General features: G+C 42.1%; 1 protein-coding gene across 6 annotated transcripts in view; it reads right to left on the bottom strand.

The window, feature by feature from the left end:
• Positions 1–550: 550 nt before the first annotated feature.
• Positions 551–16,708, bottom strand: part of Gpatch2l (G-patch domain containing 2 like) — a 49,735-nt gene continuing 33,577 nt past the window's right edge. For 4 of the 6 annotated variants that reach the window (XM_059279079.1, XM_059279075.1, XM_059279078.1 and 1 more), the window contains exons 9-10: positions 10,285–10,379; positions 551–2,600 (exon numbers count right to left, since the gene is read on the bottom strand). In XM_059279079.1, the coding sequence (XP_059135062.1) occupies positions 2,449–2,600; positions 10,285–10,379 (247 nt within the window). In that variant the 3' untranslated portion in view covers positions 551–2,448. The remainder of the gene's footprint in view (positions 2,601–10,284; positions 10,380–16,708) is intronic. The other 2 variants (XM_059279081.1, XM_059279080.1) reach the window with 1 other exon arrangement.

Below are 16,708 nucleotides of genomic sequence, written 5' to 3'. Positions count from 1 at the left end.
CCAAAGAGCTATGCAGGGATTTTCATACAAATGAAGTTCTTCCTTTAAATGCTGCATGTAAAAATAATCTCAAATACCCTCAAATTCCTCGGCAAAGCTAACAACTTGTGAATGGACTTCATGCAAGTAGAAAATATGACTTTTGTCCGTTATAGAAAAAATACAACAGTAAAATTTAGAGAAACATCTGTGTAGTCCATAAGGATATATCAGGACCTAGAATTCAGAACTGTGGCACATGGCTTCATTAACTTCTGATATCCAATGCATGAGCTCAATCAATGGTCATCTTTAAGTCTGTCTGGTGATCTTCAATACTGACAACAAAACCACATCGTCCTTGAGAAGCAGACCTTAATTTATGACATTATCCACTGTGTCATAAAAAATTTTAAATGTAAGGTTTAAAATACAGCTGATACTAAAGTTAGCCCCTGAAGCTGGTTGACAGAGAAATAAGCAGAATAAATGGCTTCCCTAAGCATGCATTTACACCTTAAAATGAGCATAATTTACAACCCTGTATTAGAAAGTATTTCTGCGCTTAATATTCTATTTTCTCAGGTAAATAACTTTATTCTCATTCATTATAGGTAAATACTACAATCTTGGGTGATCCCTGTCAAAAGTATTCAGAAATGTGTAGAAATGCATGACCAAGAAAGATGGTAAACACTCATGAAAAACTTCATAGATGTGGGCCTCAAGACTGACTAGGGATACCAATGAGAAACACAGATTATATAACCCAGGGCAGAATAGCATGAAAATCTATCATTTGTTTGGCTTACCCATGTGCCTGAGTACATATGCAAGTCTGCCTTCAGCTCTGAAAGTTGGCATGGCTTCAGAGAGATATTCAAAGTGTAAATAAAGACGGATATATAAACTACTTTAAGCCCAGGTAGAAAAGCAGACGGACCTGGCAATGCCCACGAAGGAGAGCTCCGGAAATACCTTTGCACCCAACTGTGAGGGTCTCACAAGCCGTCATCAGATCAGTGTCTGCAGGCAGCAGTTTGGAAACATTTTCAAAATGTCATCAGTAGAGCTCTCCCTTCACCCAAGCCAGAATGTTAGAAATGTGTTCCACAGGCCGCTGCGGGAACCAGGGGAGATTGTACGACACAGACCACTTCATCACCGCGCCATGACACAGTGCCACATCCCCTATCTTCTGTGGACGCAGCTGTGACACCCACAGGGTGACTCTGGGGGACTGGAGGCTTTAGTGTCAGCCTTCCACAGAGTCTGTAAGAACTGAGCTCCAGGTCCCCCTTTCCAAAGAGACTCACGCTCCGCCCACCTGCCCCCCTCACATTAATTACACTGTGTGGGAGGGACAATTACATTGGGAAAGGGAGGCACTGGACCGCCTGGCACCTGTCTAAGGAGAGGTGTTCTGTCCCATGTGACCATAGCAGTGAGCACGGAGCAAAGAGCTCCTGTGTACTTCAGAGTAAAAGCACTCATGGATACAAAAGAAGCAGGCTCTGAATGACAGGTGCTCTTAAGAATACTTGAAGGAAGCGTGGCCTTTCCCCAGCAGCTCCAGGCAGTCCCATATTCCTCACTTTGACAAAGTAGCATCCCACTTCAGGCACAACCGTATATACAACTCTACATGCAGCTGAGCAGTCATAAACACGCCACACAGAGGCATGTCAAAAAGACATTTTTCCTTCCCAAAGTATGGCCCCAAGCAGCCATGATCGTACCAGATAACAGCCTGCATCTTTGCTCATCACTGGCTACTGATCTACAGCACACTAACAGTGAAGTCTCACTTAGGATATAAAGCCTTAGACCAGGATCAGAAATGCTAGAGCAAACACTATCCACTGACTATTCTGCTGCGCACCTAACCACCATCCCCATTTGAGCATACCACCTCGGTACTTAGATGTGCCCTCGGTCAGCAGAACACAGACCATGAAGATGACGTCAAGTACAGTGCAGCTGCTGGTGATCCCCTCAGTCCACATGCAGGCCAAGTGCAAGAAGTTCCCAACCCATACTGCTGAGGTCTCTTCTGGGTTGGTGGATCTTAATGGCACAGAGTGAATAAAGGCTCGATGGCAAGCAGGCCTCACTGCATAGACACAACTCCGTCCAGGAATGTGTTTGGAACTGGCTCTGAATTTGGGACTTCATCGGTGATATTAAAAGCTCTACACAGAAGGTATGCAAAAGCTGTTACTAGTTTTCCAGGAACAGAGAAGAGCTGCCAAGGGGTACCAGCTCTAGGAAGGCAGCTGGAGGGAGCAGCGGGCTAACAACGGAACAAGGAGTACAGAGAAGACGCCCCACCCCTTGAAAGAGAACTGCTGCCCGGACACTTTACAAAAAAGAAGAGGAGTCGGTCCTGGTGGTGCAAGGACCAGGGATGCCAGTTAGGACACCCAGACTGTACAATACAAAGTTTCAACACCCATCAGCGATTGGGCTCTAGCTGCATCCAGAACTCTTTTCATGTGGCATTTTGAAAAACGTGGCTGGAGCTGGAGCAGTGGCTTTCTCTGCTGCACAGGTCCTGTCCAACCACTCGGAGTGGGGAGGCTTCGGGCCTGGGGTGGCTGGCTCCAGCACATCTGGGAGCACTGTGTTTCACAAAAGAAGAAAGAAGGGGAGATGAGTTAGTGTAAGAAGTTAGGATAAGAGGCACTAGAAATACATTTCTTAATCTTTATATTTCATGCCCTATTCACCACAGCGGTTTCATAAGGTTTACTATTTTCTTCATTAAAAAAAAAAAAAAAAAGGCGATGGGGGGGGCACGCCTTTAATCCCAGCACTCAGGAGGCAGAAATAAGCAGATCTCTGTGAGTTCGAGGACAGCCTGATCTACAGACTGACAGGACAGGCTCCAAAGCTACATAGAAACTCTGTCTCAAAAAACAAAACACAAACAAGAAATGAAATTTACGAATCATTTTTCTAGGAATATTCAATGGAAGAGATCTAGGAAAAACTGAAACACTTCACTCATGGAACACACATGGGCTAGGCCCTGTGCTGCTAAGCATGGCATACTCAGGACTCCCTACCCGACTCTTTCCTTTCCCTTTTCTATACCTTCCCCATATACGTGTGTGTTTTCCTTTTAAAAATAAGGTCTTACAATATAGATCAAGCTGGCTTCGAACTCATGGTCTTCTTGCCTTAGCCCCCGAGCGCTGTGCCCTTATACCTACATGATTACATTTCTTAACAACAACCCTTAGAAGTAGGCACTGTCATCCCCATTTTATGGATCAGGAAACTAAACTACAGAGATCGAAAGTAGCAATTCAAGCTCAAATACTGGGCTACACTTGACCTTCAACATGCTGGTGTTATAAGTAAATACAACAAGGAAAATGATAGAAGATAAACAGCATCAGGCATGGTATTTTAATGAAGTTTCTTAAGACACTCTGGACTGGATAATCAATGACGGTGCAGAGCTGTGTTGGGTACTCAGAACACTCAGCATCCTGAACCCTGTCCACGGAATGCCAACAGCATCCCACCATGGTGCCATCAAACACTTTCTTCACCTCTCCAAATTCCCGAGTGGATCAGGACAAACCACCCTCTCCACCATTTCCTCTGCCAAGGATAAAAATCGACGGGGATACAGTGAAATACAGCACATTATAGATTGTTCTTTTGCATCCAGCAATTCTACACAATAATACAGCCTTAGTATTTTTCTAATAGTGACTGGGTCACAAACACAAATTTAGCAGGCCATAACCAGTACTGCTTTTGCTCAGTATTAAACAAACAAAAACTACCTCACAGGAAACAAAAAGGCACTCTTATCCTATCTTACCTTGTATCCACAAATATACTCAAGTACTGTAAATTAACATTAAAAAAAGCCTTGAAAAACATGACTCTACCACAGCTTCTATCTAAGTTCCTTAAAACAGTAGCTTTCAAATGTTTTGGCGTCTCAACCACAGCAGCACGACACATATCTGACAAGACCTGCGCACACTCCCACACATGTCCTCCTTCAAGTTGAACTGAAAGGACTTCACAGAACTATACCTATCTTTACTACAGTCAGAAAACCTCAGTGGCGAGTCTATCCTTGAGAAACTGTTTGCTGTGGTTTTCTAGGATGCTCAATGTCCACGCCTTTGCAAGTGCACTGTTCAAGAGCACGAGGCACAGTGGCAAGGTGGAAGGCTGTGCTGTCTCCAGGGGAAGCTCTGTGTACTAACTCCACCCCTTCTCCTCCCAACCTTGGGAGGACCTCTCTGCCTTCTGTTTTCATTACTTTACTATTCCAGGGAGCTCAGTAAAATGGAATCATCCAGTTTGTTCTCCTGTGGCTGGCTGGCCTTGCTCACTGTGTCTTCATCTGAGACAGCAAGATTCTGAGTGCCGAACAACGTTCAGCTGAGTGACACTCCATGTGGGAGAGAACCATATTTTGTTGCTCACTCGCCTGGCCATGGACATCCGGGCTGTTCTACTGTGACCACTGCTGCTGTGCACATCAGTATAGGAAAATCTCTGCATTAGGGGCGGGAGAGATGGCTCAGCAGTTAAGAGAACTGGCTGCTTTTGCAGAGAGCTTGGGTTCAATCCCCAGCCCCCATGTGGAAGTGTACAACCTTAATTAACTCCAGTTCCAGAGTTATCCAACACCTTCTGGCTCCTGGGGGCACTGCATGCGCATGGCACATAGACATACATGCAAGCAAAACAGCTATGCACATAAAATCATAATAATTTTAAATTTTTTCAAATTTCTGCTTTTAATTCTTTAGGTGATATAACCAGGAGCAGAGTTGGCAGATATCATGGCCTTTTTATAATGGTTGGCTTGAGAAACTGCCATGGTATTCTAAAGGATGTACAATTTTACATTTCACCAGAAATGTTCAAGGGTTCCAATCATGTCTTTGCCAAGGCCTGGTCTCTGAGACCACCATCAAGTGAGTGTGAAGTAACCCAGAAGAATGCTGCACCATCCTCGCCCAGAATACAGTGCTTTTCACAATGGTATAAACAGGATGCAATCCAATCCAATCCCGATCACTGAGCTGTGGCCAGGCCTCCTCATACAATGGGATATCATGTGTGGCCGTCAGAAACAAAGGGATTTTGCACAACAAAACATCCACGAATCTCAGGAACAGAACTGGGTGAAACCTGTAAAGTATGTATTCTTTTGTGTAAGGTTCAGAAACACTAAAACATAGACAACGTATTCTTTAGAGATACATCTATCTATTAAACCTACTTTAAAAAAAAGTGATGATTAAAACAAAACAAAAAAGTAGGAAAACTGTTACTGCTGAGCAGAGTGGGAAGATTTCTTGCTAGCTGCATTGTTTTTCTTTACACCAAATGTCTCTACTATCAATATTCTTTTGTAGCAATTAGGTATTTTCCAAGGGGTTAGAATAATATGGAGAACAGTTTCGACTTTAAGGTAATATTAATTTAATCTATTGGAGCTAGGCACCCCACGGTCAGCTCTCTCACATTCTCATCAGTTAGTTTTGACAAACTGTACTGGTCTCCATCTACTGAAAAACACAGCCTCATTGCTAACGGGTGGGAGCCACACTTCTCTGTGGCTAGAAGCCTAAGTATTAAGATGCAGTTAGAGATGCTACCGGTTTAAGGAAGTGGCGGCAGGAGGTTTGTTCTAGGTTCTGTGGTCTCACCATCCATGTAGTTGTCTAGGTTTAGAGGACCAGGCATGGATTCCTTCCTATTGGCCAGGCCTTGAGACCAATCAGACAGCTGTTGGTTATTCCCAGGATAGAAGCACCATTACTGCATTGCTGGCGGGCGATACCTTGTAGTGGTCACTGTGTACAACATAACCCTACATCGAAGGCTTCAAGACTATCAAGAAGACTATCAGAAGTGAGGAGGACAGCACGGGCTAGAGGAGCAGGACATCTGCTGTGAGATTACATCTTCTGTAGAAGAGAAGGAAGCTGCACCCATAAATATCAACAACATGGCTGCCTAAACAAGACCGGAACAATGACAACACCAACTGGCATGCCAACATGGGCAGAGGAAGTCAGACAAAGGCCCCAAGCCTAGATGAGGAGCTACAGAAAATGAATGACTGCTGAGAGAGGGCCAGTCAGCCTCCCCCAGGGACGAGACCCTTAAGTGGTTATCCAATACCAAGCGATCAGTCCTAAAGCTGGTACAGCTGAGCAACTCTAAATGGACTCAATAGGTTATACACACTTACAGGTATTTTATACATGCTACAGCAATGACTAAGGAAACAACCTGTAAAAGTCAAGGGAGTGCTTAGAGGTAAAGGAGGGCAACAGTGGGAGAGGAGAGCAGTATATGATAATAGGAGATTGAGGATGATCAGAGTATATATATATATATATATATAAAAATATATATATATCTACGTGTACGGGGTGTCATAGTGACAACCATTAGTCTCATAAACGCTAATGAAAACAAAAACAGAAGTGTGTCTGCTCTAGTGTTGGGTGTCTGTTTAGATGCTGGGAGACCGCAGTGAACAACAGATTAAAAACTCGGACCCGGGACTGGCGAGATGGCTCAGAAGTTAAGAGCACTGGCTGTTCTTCCAGAGGTCCTGAGTTCAATTCCCAGCAACCACATGGTGGCTCACAACCACCTGTAATGAGATCTGGTGCCCTCTTCTGGCCTGCAGGGATACATGCTGTATACATAATAAATAAATAAATCTTAAAAAAAAAAACAAAAAAAAACCAAAAAACTCGGACCCTTCTGGACACATGGCTGGCTCGGTGCTCAGAAAGTATGTGTTACAACACAGCTTCTGAATGCCGGTCGGAAGGAACCCCAGGCTGGGGAAATGCTTTAGGAACAGCCCAACTATGCAGGCTCTGAACAGACTCTTCAGAGGCTCCAGTGCCCCTAATCTAACCAGGTTTACCTTCAGAAGGAGGGGTGGAATGTCAAGGCTCTGAGGAAGAAAATCACTTCAAGGACACTGGTTCAAAGTAAGCCTGAGTGCCTTACATTTCTTATAGCCACTTAGTCCCAAGTCTTGAAGAAAGCAGACACACACACACACACACACACACACACACACACACACACACACACACACACACAAACACAGTAACATTCTTTAAGATCCTAATACAGCTAGTTCGCTTCAGTATGTGGTATAGGCTTGCTGGCAAACTCCTGTCTTCGAAAAGGTCTGCACACTTGCTCCCTTGGATCCAGGGAACAGCACTGTGCACTAAACCTCCACATGCTATAAAGCCAGGGAGGGAAGGGAACAGAGACAAAAACAAGAAAATAACAGGGCTACAGTTCAAGAAGGTTCTACTTAATGACCTTTCCCCAGCCCTTTGTACTGTTCAAACAAACAAACAAACAAACAAACAAAACAAGGAAGACCTGCATCTCTTCCTTTCTTCGCCCCTCTAGCCTTACCAAGATCTTTAAACTCAGTCAATTTCAACTCCAAACTTTCTAGCGGTGGGGGAAGGGCAGAGATTTGTAGCTGCATGCTTAAGAAAGAAGCTGAATTCATCACAGTGACAGGGGAGAGTGTTGGCAGAGATCTGAGCTATTTATTCTTTTAGGAAAATCCTATAAAGAATGACACAAGGAAGCCTCTATCTGCAGTCTTGTTCATCACACTGGTGAAGAGCTGATAACAGATGTATGCAGTTGTGTGATTTAGTGCCAGGAGCTGGCCCCTGATGTGTATTAATACAGCAGCAAAGCGGGCCGCACCTCTCTTCATCACTCATTTCTATAAAAGAGGTGGAATCGGAGATGGCCCGATGGTAGGCAGAGCAAGCCCATTTGTTCTCCTGACTGATGGCGCAGGCTCAGGCTGTGTCCTTCACCTCCACGGGGCACTCAGGTTGTGAGTAGAAAAAAAAAGAAAGTGCTCAGTGAAGCAGGGCTTAGTCAACAAGTGAGGAGAGGAGTGGGCTCCCGTGGGAACCACTTACAGCTAATGTCTTCTTCGATACACTAAATACACTTCCTGCTTTGAATGTGCAATCAACTCTTCCCATGGTTCTGTCCTCATAAAGCATTAAAGCGGGGCTGGGATAGTAGCTCAGCAGCAGACCATTTGCCTACAGACACGAGGGCTAGGTTTGATCCCTAGATCTGGAAAAAAAAATTAAAAGCACAAAATAGAACCAAGGAGAGGGAAAAGAACAAACGCTGAGAGAAAAGGTTTCAGTTTAATTCTTTCAGTGGCACAGACTGGCTGAGGAGCTGAGTTTCACAGTCTGGAATAATCAATCCTACCGTACATACAAAGGACACCTGGGAGTTCAAAGGGCAGATCCAGAGCATCAGGGAAACATCTGACCTGACCCTGTAACTAACACTTGACCTCAGAAGGTGACTTACACCTCAGTTTGCTCATGTATCAGTGGGAATAAGAACTGTATCTATCCTGAAGAGCTGGGGCCAAGGTTAAACGAACAACTGTATGCAAAGTACCTCACTCAGGGCCTGTGCAGATGGAAACCACTATAACAATTCACAATAATCATTAGGTCTGTGATTAAGATTATTCAGGATGAGCCACCAATTAGCAGTCACCTCAGACAGAAGTTCAAAGAGGTCCATTTCAGAGTATTTGAAAAGCCACTCAGGGAAGGTAAGGGGTGGGATCCATACTTGTCTGTTCTCTATCTTCACTCGGCTAACAGCTAACCTGAAATATGTAATATGTAGCACAGAGTAAGTAAGCTTTAGCCAGGATGTTTGGGTCCAGAAATGCTTTGGGTTTAGATCTGTTTGTTTCACAATATCTTACACTCCCAGCTGAAAGGCCAGCCATGTGCTATTACACTGTGCTTGCTTCTGACTGCAACTTGTCATACAGAGTCAGGTAGAGAATTCTACTTCCACGTGCATGTCAGTGTTCAAAAGTTTCACATTTGAATTGCTTCTGATTTTAGATTTTTAATTAGAGATGGTCAATCTATAGTTTATCTAAGGAAAGTAATTTACAATAGCCTTGATATATAGTATCTCTGATAGCATGTGTAATAAAATACTTGTATCTTAAGTGTACAGCTTAAAACCTTTTACATAGATAAACACTCATGTCATCCCTGCCTGGCTTGTAACATAGAACATTTCCAATGCCCCAGATTTTTTTCATCTTCTCTTGGTCACTCTCCTACCAAAGATAGCCATTATTTAAGCTTCTACCAACTGGCATAAATTTTATATAGAAACTAGAAAAGTTTAACCTGAAAATGTTTTTAATTAGACATTTCATGATGAGTAAAAGTGGACACGCTATTTTATATAACTACTGAGAATACACTGTGTTGTATAAATCAACTAAGAAAGTAAACAGAGCCAGGTGTAGTGACGCATGCCTTTAATCCCAGCACTTAGTAGGCGGAGGTGGATGGATCTCTGCGTGTTGAAGCCCAGTCTGGTCTGTAATCTGTCTACATAGTGAGTTTCAGGACAGCCAGAGCTATATAATGAGACCTTATCTCAAAATAACCAGGGCAGGAGGGAAGGAGGGAGGGAGAAAGGGAGAGAGGGAGAGAAAGAGGGAAGGAGGAGTAAATGGGGTGGAGAGATGAGTCAGTGCTCTTCCAGAGGACCCAGGTTCTATTTCCAGCAACCCACATGATGGCTTATAATTGTTAATAACTATAGTCCTAGAAAATCAATACCTTTTTCTGGCCTCCATGGGCACCAGGCACACACATGGTATACAGATATACATGTAGGCAAACACTCATATATGTAAAATAAAATAAAAATTATTATTCTATTTTTATTTATTTACCTTTTGTTTTGTTTTTTGAGACAGGATTTCTGTGTAGCTCTGGCTGTCCTGGAACTCACTCTGTAGACCAGATTGACCTTGAACTCAAAGAGAGCCACCCGCCTCTGCTTCCCGTGTGTCGGGATTGAAGGCGTGTGCCACCACCTCTAGTCCATACAAATTATTTTTTAAAGGAGAAAGTAAATGGACCCAGGTAACCACTGCAATGATTAGCTGCTATCCAGCTGGATGTTCATCAGCATGGACTTCACCTCCTGTCTGGACTACAACAAAGGTCCAAATGACTGAGAACAGCTGACAGAGGATATAAAAAGCCAAGTGACAGGATGAAAAAGCAGACTCCACTGTCAGAGAGAACAAGGAAAATTACTTCTCAGCATCTCAATTTTCTCATGTAAAATAGGAATGAAGATCCCTTATCACAAAGATTCCATGGGATGGTATATAAAACACGTCTTTAGTGTTTAGTACACAACAGGTGCTCCATGAATGATAACTGTATATACCTGTACTAGAGCTAGATAAAGATGCTGAGGCCACAGGTTTCCGCTTCCTCTTAATGTCACGTGAACATGGTGGTCCCCAGTGTACCTTTGCCTGCCTGCAGAAATGAGAGGAGAAAGAAGAAGAAGAAGATGATGTTTACTTTGTGGTACTTGTTGGAAGGCACTGTATCGTCCAGATGAAATCTTTGACCCATTATAGATACATGGTAACAAAACAGGCATCATCTTTTGCCACTGATCATTGCAGCCTCTACACATACTCAGAATTATGCATACAATACATGGCACTCTCAACTTGTTACCAGATTTCAGAGAAGCAGACATTCAAGTTTCAATAAATATGTGTTTCATTACGTGATTTTTATACAATGCTTTTACATGAAAACTCTAATTGCAACTGAGCTAAATTCACTAATGAAATACCTATTCTCACATGATAATGCATCAAAGGGTTAATGCCCTGTGAATAGGGACATTTACATAGAATTATAGTAAGTTTAACCCTGCTGCCACTGGATAATATAGATTTAAAAAATTTTTATTTTATATGTATAAGTGTTTTGTCTCTAAGTATGTATGTACATCCTGTGTGTGCTGATGTCTGTAGATGCTGGAGAAGGGATTTGGATCCCCCAGAACTGGAGTTACAGACAGTTTCGAGCCATTCTGTGGGTAGTGGGGACTGAAGCTGGGTCCTCTTCAAGAACACCAAGTGTTCTTAATCATTGAGGCAACTCTCCAACCCGGATCTGGATTTTTAATATGTGTTTATATCACAAGTTAAATATTTTGTTTCTGTGACTTTCAAAAATATAAATTACGTGTCAATAACATGTTCCATTGTTAGGATATTCAGCTTATTTCACAAATAATACACCTAAATGCTCTAACCTAGAAGAACAAGATTCTCTGGAAAATGACAGACTTAACACTGCACAGCTGACAGAGTATCTTAGTTCCCCAATCCCTGACTTCCTCCTTTTCTGCAGTCTGGACAGACTGCCCCTGATAAAGCTGGGTGTCACTTTTACACAAAGCTTTCCTTGAACACTGCAGGGCTTATGTGCCACGAATCATTATCTGACTGGTGAACATACATCATGCTTCCCTAATGAGGCTTAATCTCCTTGAGATTAAGATCAGTGGTCCTGAGAGCAGGGGCCATATTTACACTTCTTTCATAATTATCCAATGATCTACCAGCCTCAGCACAGGGCAAGAGATGATCCTCATTAAGTATATGGTAGCCAGAACTTATAGGAATAAGAATTTAAAAAATCAAATGGTAGAATGAATGAACCCTGAAAAATAGCTAAACATAATAAATTTTATGTTATTTATATTTTGTCACAATTAAAAAAATAAATAGCTAAAACCCATTTTTTTAAAAAAAAAAAAAAGAAAAGAAATCTAGTATGTGGAGCTGGAGAGGGAGTTCAGGAGTTAAGAGCATCTGTTCTTGCAAAGAATCAAAAGTTCTGTTCCCAGCACCTACATCAGATGGCTTATACCTGCCTATACTTCCATTTCCGGGGGATCCAGTGCCCTCTTCAGACCTTCATAGGTGCCCACATGTATAAGCGTACATGCGCCTGCACACACACCTGGTGTGACAGACCACCAAAGATACACTGGACTTCTGTCTGGATGGACAAACACTTTAATGCCAAGACTTAGGCAAGAAAGAAAATGACATGATAGTGTTGCATTCCTGATCCAGAGACATGTACAGATCTGTTCCGCCTTTCCACAAGCAAGGGCCCTAAGCACATGCTTTCACCTACTCCGTCATGCTCTGTCCGCCGTGGGGACTGCAGGTGTGTATTAGCCATCTTTTCTCTTCACTGTGAGCTTAGTAAGAAACAAACATGATAGTGTACATAAGTGACCCCAAAATTTCTACAAGGGAACTTCTCCAGCTGATAAACACCTTCAGTGAAGTGGCTGGATTCAAAGTAAACTCAAAAAAAAAAAAAAACAAAACACAAGCCTTCCTATATACCAACAATAAATGGGCTGAGAAAAAAATTAAAGAAACAACACCCTTCCCAATAGCCACAAATAATATAAAATACCTTGGTGTAACTCTAACCAAGCAAATTAAAGATCTATTTGGCAAAAACTTCAAGTCTTTGAAGAAAGAAATTGAAAAAATATTAGAAGATGGAAAGATCTCCCATGTTCATGAATTGGTAGGATTAACATAGTAAAAATGGCCATCTTACCAAAAGCAATCTAAAGATTCAACAAAATTCCCATCAAAATTCTAACACAATTCTTTACAGAATTTGAAAGAGCAATACTCAACTTCATATGGAAAAACAAAGCACCCAGGATAGCCAAAACAACCCTGTAAAATAAAAGAACTTCTGGAGCTATCACCATCATCTCTGACTTCAAGCTGTACTACTGAGCAATAGTAGTAAAATTCACATAGTATTGGCATAAAAAGAGACAGGTTGCCGGGCAGTGGTGGCGCACGCCTTTAATCCCAGCACTCGGGAGGCAGAGCCAGGTGGATCTCTGTGAGTTCGAGGCCAGCCTGGGCTACCAAGTGAGTTCCAGGAAAGGCGCAAAGCTACACAGGGAAACCCTGTCTCGAAAAACCAAAAAAAAAAAAAAAAAAAAAAAGAGACAGGTTGATCAATGGAACTGAATTGAAGATCCAGACATAAATCCTCATACCTATGGACACTTGATTTTTGATAAAGAAGCCAGAAATATATAATGGTTTTAAAAAAGAAAGCATCTTCAACAAATGGTGCTGGTATAACTGGAGGTCAGCATGTAGAAGAATGCAAATAGATCCATACCTATCACCCTGTACAAAACTCAAGTCCAAGTGGATCAAAGACCTCAACATAAATCCAGACACACTGAACCTGATAGAAGAGAAAGTGGGGAATAGCCTTAAAATCACTGGCACGGGAGAAAACTTCCTGAACAGAACACCAACAGCGCAGGCACTAAGATGTACAATTAATAAATGGGACCTCATGAAACTGAAAAGCTTCTGTTAGGCAAAGGACACCATCAAAAGGACAAAATGGCAGCCTACAGAATGAGAAAAGATCTTCACCAACCCCACATCTCACAGAAGATTGATTTCCAAAATATATAAAGAACTCAAGAAACTAGACATCAACAAACCAAATAACTCAATTCCAATAGCCCAAATCCAGTATTTCAAAAACAGGGTACAGATCTAAACAGTGAATTCTCAACAGGAATCTTAAATGGTCGAGAAACACTTAAAGAAATGTATTGTATCTATCACTTTCCAAGCTCTGCATGTTTGATTTATATCTGTAAATATGGTAAAAGGCCCAGATTCTCAACTTCTTTATGTATGTACTCACACTTTTCAAGGAATATGCTTTAAGTAAAAGTATGAACTTGTTAATGTACCAAAATGTTTAAATTCTAACTACTTTAAGTGAAAATATAGCAGTTATAAAAATACTTTTTTAGCAATGGAATTAAGTACCACATATTACAGTACATATTATCATGTGCATTATATGTCCACAGAGGGCTACTGGGGACTGACTGCAGATGTCAGAGGGACCTACACTCTCCTCCTCCACACCTGCCAAACAACACTGAAGACTTGAGGTTAACTGCTCCTGCACTACATGATCCCCAACATCTAAACCCATCATTTTTTTGTTTGTTTTTCCAGACAGGGTTTCTTTGTGTGACAGCCCTGTTTCTACGACCCTATTCCCACTTTCAACTGCTGCCTGGAACATTCTAACTCCTTCAACTTTCGGAACTCTCTAGTTACAGCTGAGGAAAAAACTGAAGGATTCCTAAGCAAACCAAGCAAAAAGTGTGTCAGCTGATCATTTTACTTGATTACAAGTTTGTTATTTCTCTGTGAATTACTTCCTTTTAACTCAGCAGTTGTTTTGCGTCTTCCAACATATGCTAAATTCTTACTGAGCACCTACTATGTGCCACACACAGTACTGAACATTAAGAATACAGCAGACCACCTCTACTTTTACGAGTCTTCCAACCAAGTCTGATCTGCGGCTTTTCTGGGATCAGAAAGTGAGTTAACAGAGACTGGAGTGTTGAGAACAAGAACATGTGCAGTCTTAAATCTCAGTGTAAACATGCTCGCCCACTTACAACACTGAAGCCCAGCTCCAAACTGGAGACCTGTTTCACAGGAGGTAGGCTGAAAACATGAGAGAGATTTTGTTCTATAACCCTTCCTTGTCAGGAGTTGAGGAAACAAGAAAGGGTCAAATTATGACAAGAGGGACAGCATGACACATTTCTCCCTCTCTGGTGTTAGGGGCACACTGGCACTTGGTTCCAGTGCTTGGGAAGAACCTGACAAGAACAAAGAAGGACAATGACCCAGAAGAAGTCTGAGGAAAAGGAGCTGAGTACCCTAAACACAGGAGACCAGACAGGGAAGCAGAAAGGGAAGCAGACACAGCTGTGCGCATTTGTGGGGTGCTTGGGTTACTCCAGAGACTGCTGACAAGTGGACAGACAACTTCTGTTTCCCTCCCAAGCAGTTCTGATTTGTGTGTGTGTATCCCAAAATAATTCAAGAGTGGATATAAAAATATTTTAAGGGATGAAATAAAAAAAGAGAGACTGAGCTCCCACCCACATTCACTTATGGGGATCTGATTCCTAGCTTTTCTTTAATGTGTTGCTTATCAGTGTGTGTTATTTCACTGTGACGATCCCAGTCACTCACAACAACAACACAACAAAACCATTCAGAGAGGAGAGGTAGAAGTCAAGTCATCAGTCTGCAGGGCCCTCCCCTAGTAAGGGAGAAGACTTACAAGACCTAGCCAGAGATATGAATGTTCTTTCACTAGAATAATGTGCATTGGTCCTGGGCTACAGATAGCCTGCACTGGGGAAAGGATCATCCCAGCTACTCTTCAGAAGCTAGGCCTGTGTGTCTACCAGGTTAAAACATCACTCTTGACTGTATGACAAATGGTTACTGGAATTATATAAGTTTCTATTAAAAACACACATCTGGCTAAGATCTGTATTTAGTATACAGAATCGGTAAAAATTTTATTTTGAAATGTGCTGTTAGATAATTCTGATAGCACCTGATTACTGTGATAACCTAGTCAATAACAGAGGTCTAAATGCTAGGTCTAAACAACTTAGGCTAAATGCTAGTTAAATAAATATAAGTTTAAATAATAAAAATATCGTTCCCAGTATATAAGCTAAGAACCCAAAGAGAGAGACTGACTCTGCTCTTGCTTCATTTCTTCTGGCTGGGTCTCAGGACTATCTACCCACAGGCCAGTGAGTACTTGGGGCAGGCAGTTCTTTCACAGTATGAAGGCTGGAATCTGTATTTCTCCTGCTGGTGGCATAGTCTACTGCGAATTGTGATGGTATTTGCCAAAGACTGGGGGTTAGGGGCTGGGGAAATGGTTCAGCTGGCCACATGCAGGCTGCATATTAATGAAGACCTGAGTCTGGATCCCCAACACTCACATAAAGACCAAGCACAAGAGCATGCACTTGCAATACCAGCACTAGGGAGGGAGAGACAAGCGAATTCCTAGAGTTCACTGGAGGGTCGGCGAGACGGCTCAGTGGGAAAGGTGTGTGCTGCCAAGCCTGAGGACCTGGATTTGAGCCCTAGGACCCACGTGGTGAAAAGAAAAAACCAACTCCCACAAACTGCCCTCTGACCTTAAAATGAGTACTGTGGCACAGGTGCTTCCCACCACTCCCACCCCAGACAAGTAAGTGCAAATAATAATAATAATAATAATAATAATAATAATAATAATAATAAAATAAGGTGGAGAGCAGCTGCAGAAGACACCAACTGTGATTTCTGGCTTTAATGTTCAAGCAAGTAGACAGACAGACAGACAGACAGACAGACACACACACACACACACACACACACACTTAAATAAGGGAAGGAGTAGGGAAGGGGAACAATTATTAATAATAATACACTTTAAAAATATATTCCTTCATAAGCAGCCACTGAATTCTCCTCCGTGAAGGTGAATGGGTGAAGATTAACAATTAATGAAAAGAGAACTCTTTTATATCCTCCTGTAAACACATTTCTACTTTATTTTTACTGCAGAGAATGAAGATCAGGTGAGCTGCCCAAACTGCGGTGTTACTTAGGAAACTGGGCAGATTACTATGTCCCAGGGGCAGGAATGTACTTTTAGGGGAAAAAATACTTTGAGAGAAATACATGCATGTTTAATAGAACCAGTGCTGGCAAAAAAATAACTCAAGTGGCTGCTTCTGGTTTAGAACAAAGATACTGAAAGTCACTGAGAGGGAGCAAAAGCAGTCTTTGTCTGCCAATGGCAAGCTAGTCTAAGGAATAGTTCACCTTCAAAACAGCTTGTTTTTAAAAGCTATGAAAGAAACAACAACAAAAAGGTAT

This window comes from Peromyscus eremicus, chromosome 14 (assembly GCF_949786415.1).
Source record: "Peromyscus eremicus chromosome 14, PerEre_H2_v1, whole genome shotgun sequence".
Classification (NCBI taxonomy): Eukaryota; Metazoa; Chordata; class Mammalia; order Rodentia; family Cricetidae; genus Peromyscus; species Peromyscus eremicus.
The sequence above is the reverse complement of the archived record's forward strand: the minus strand, read 5'-3'. Positions and strand labels throughout refer to the sequence as shown.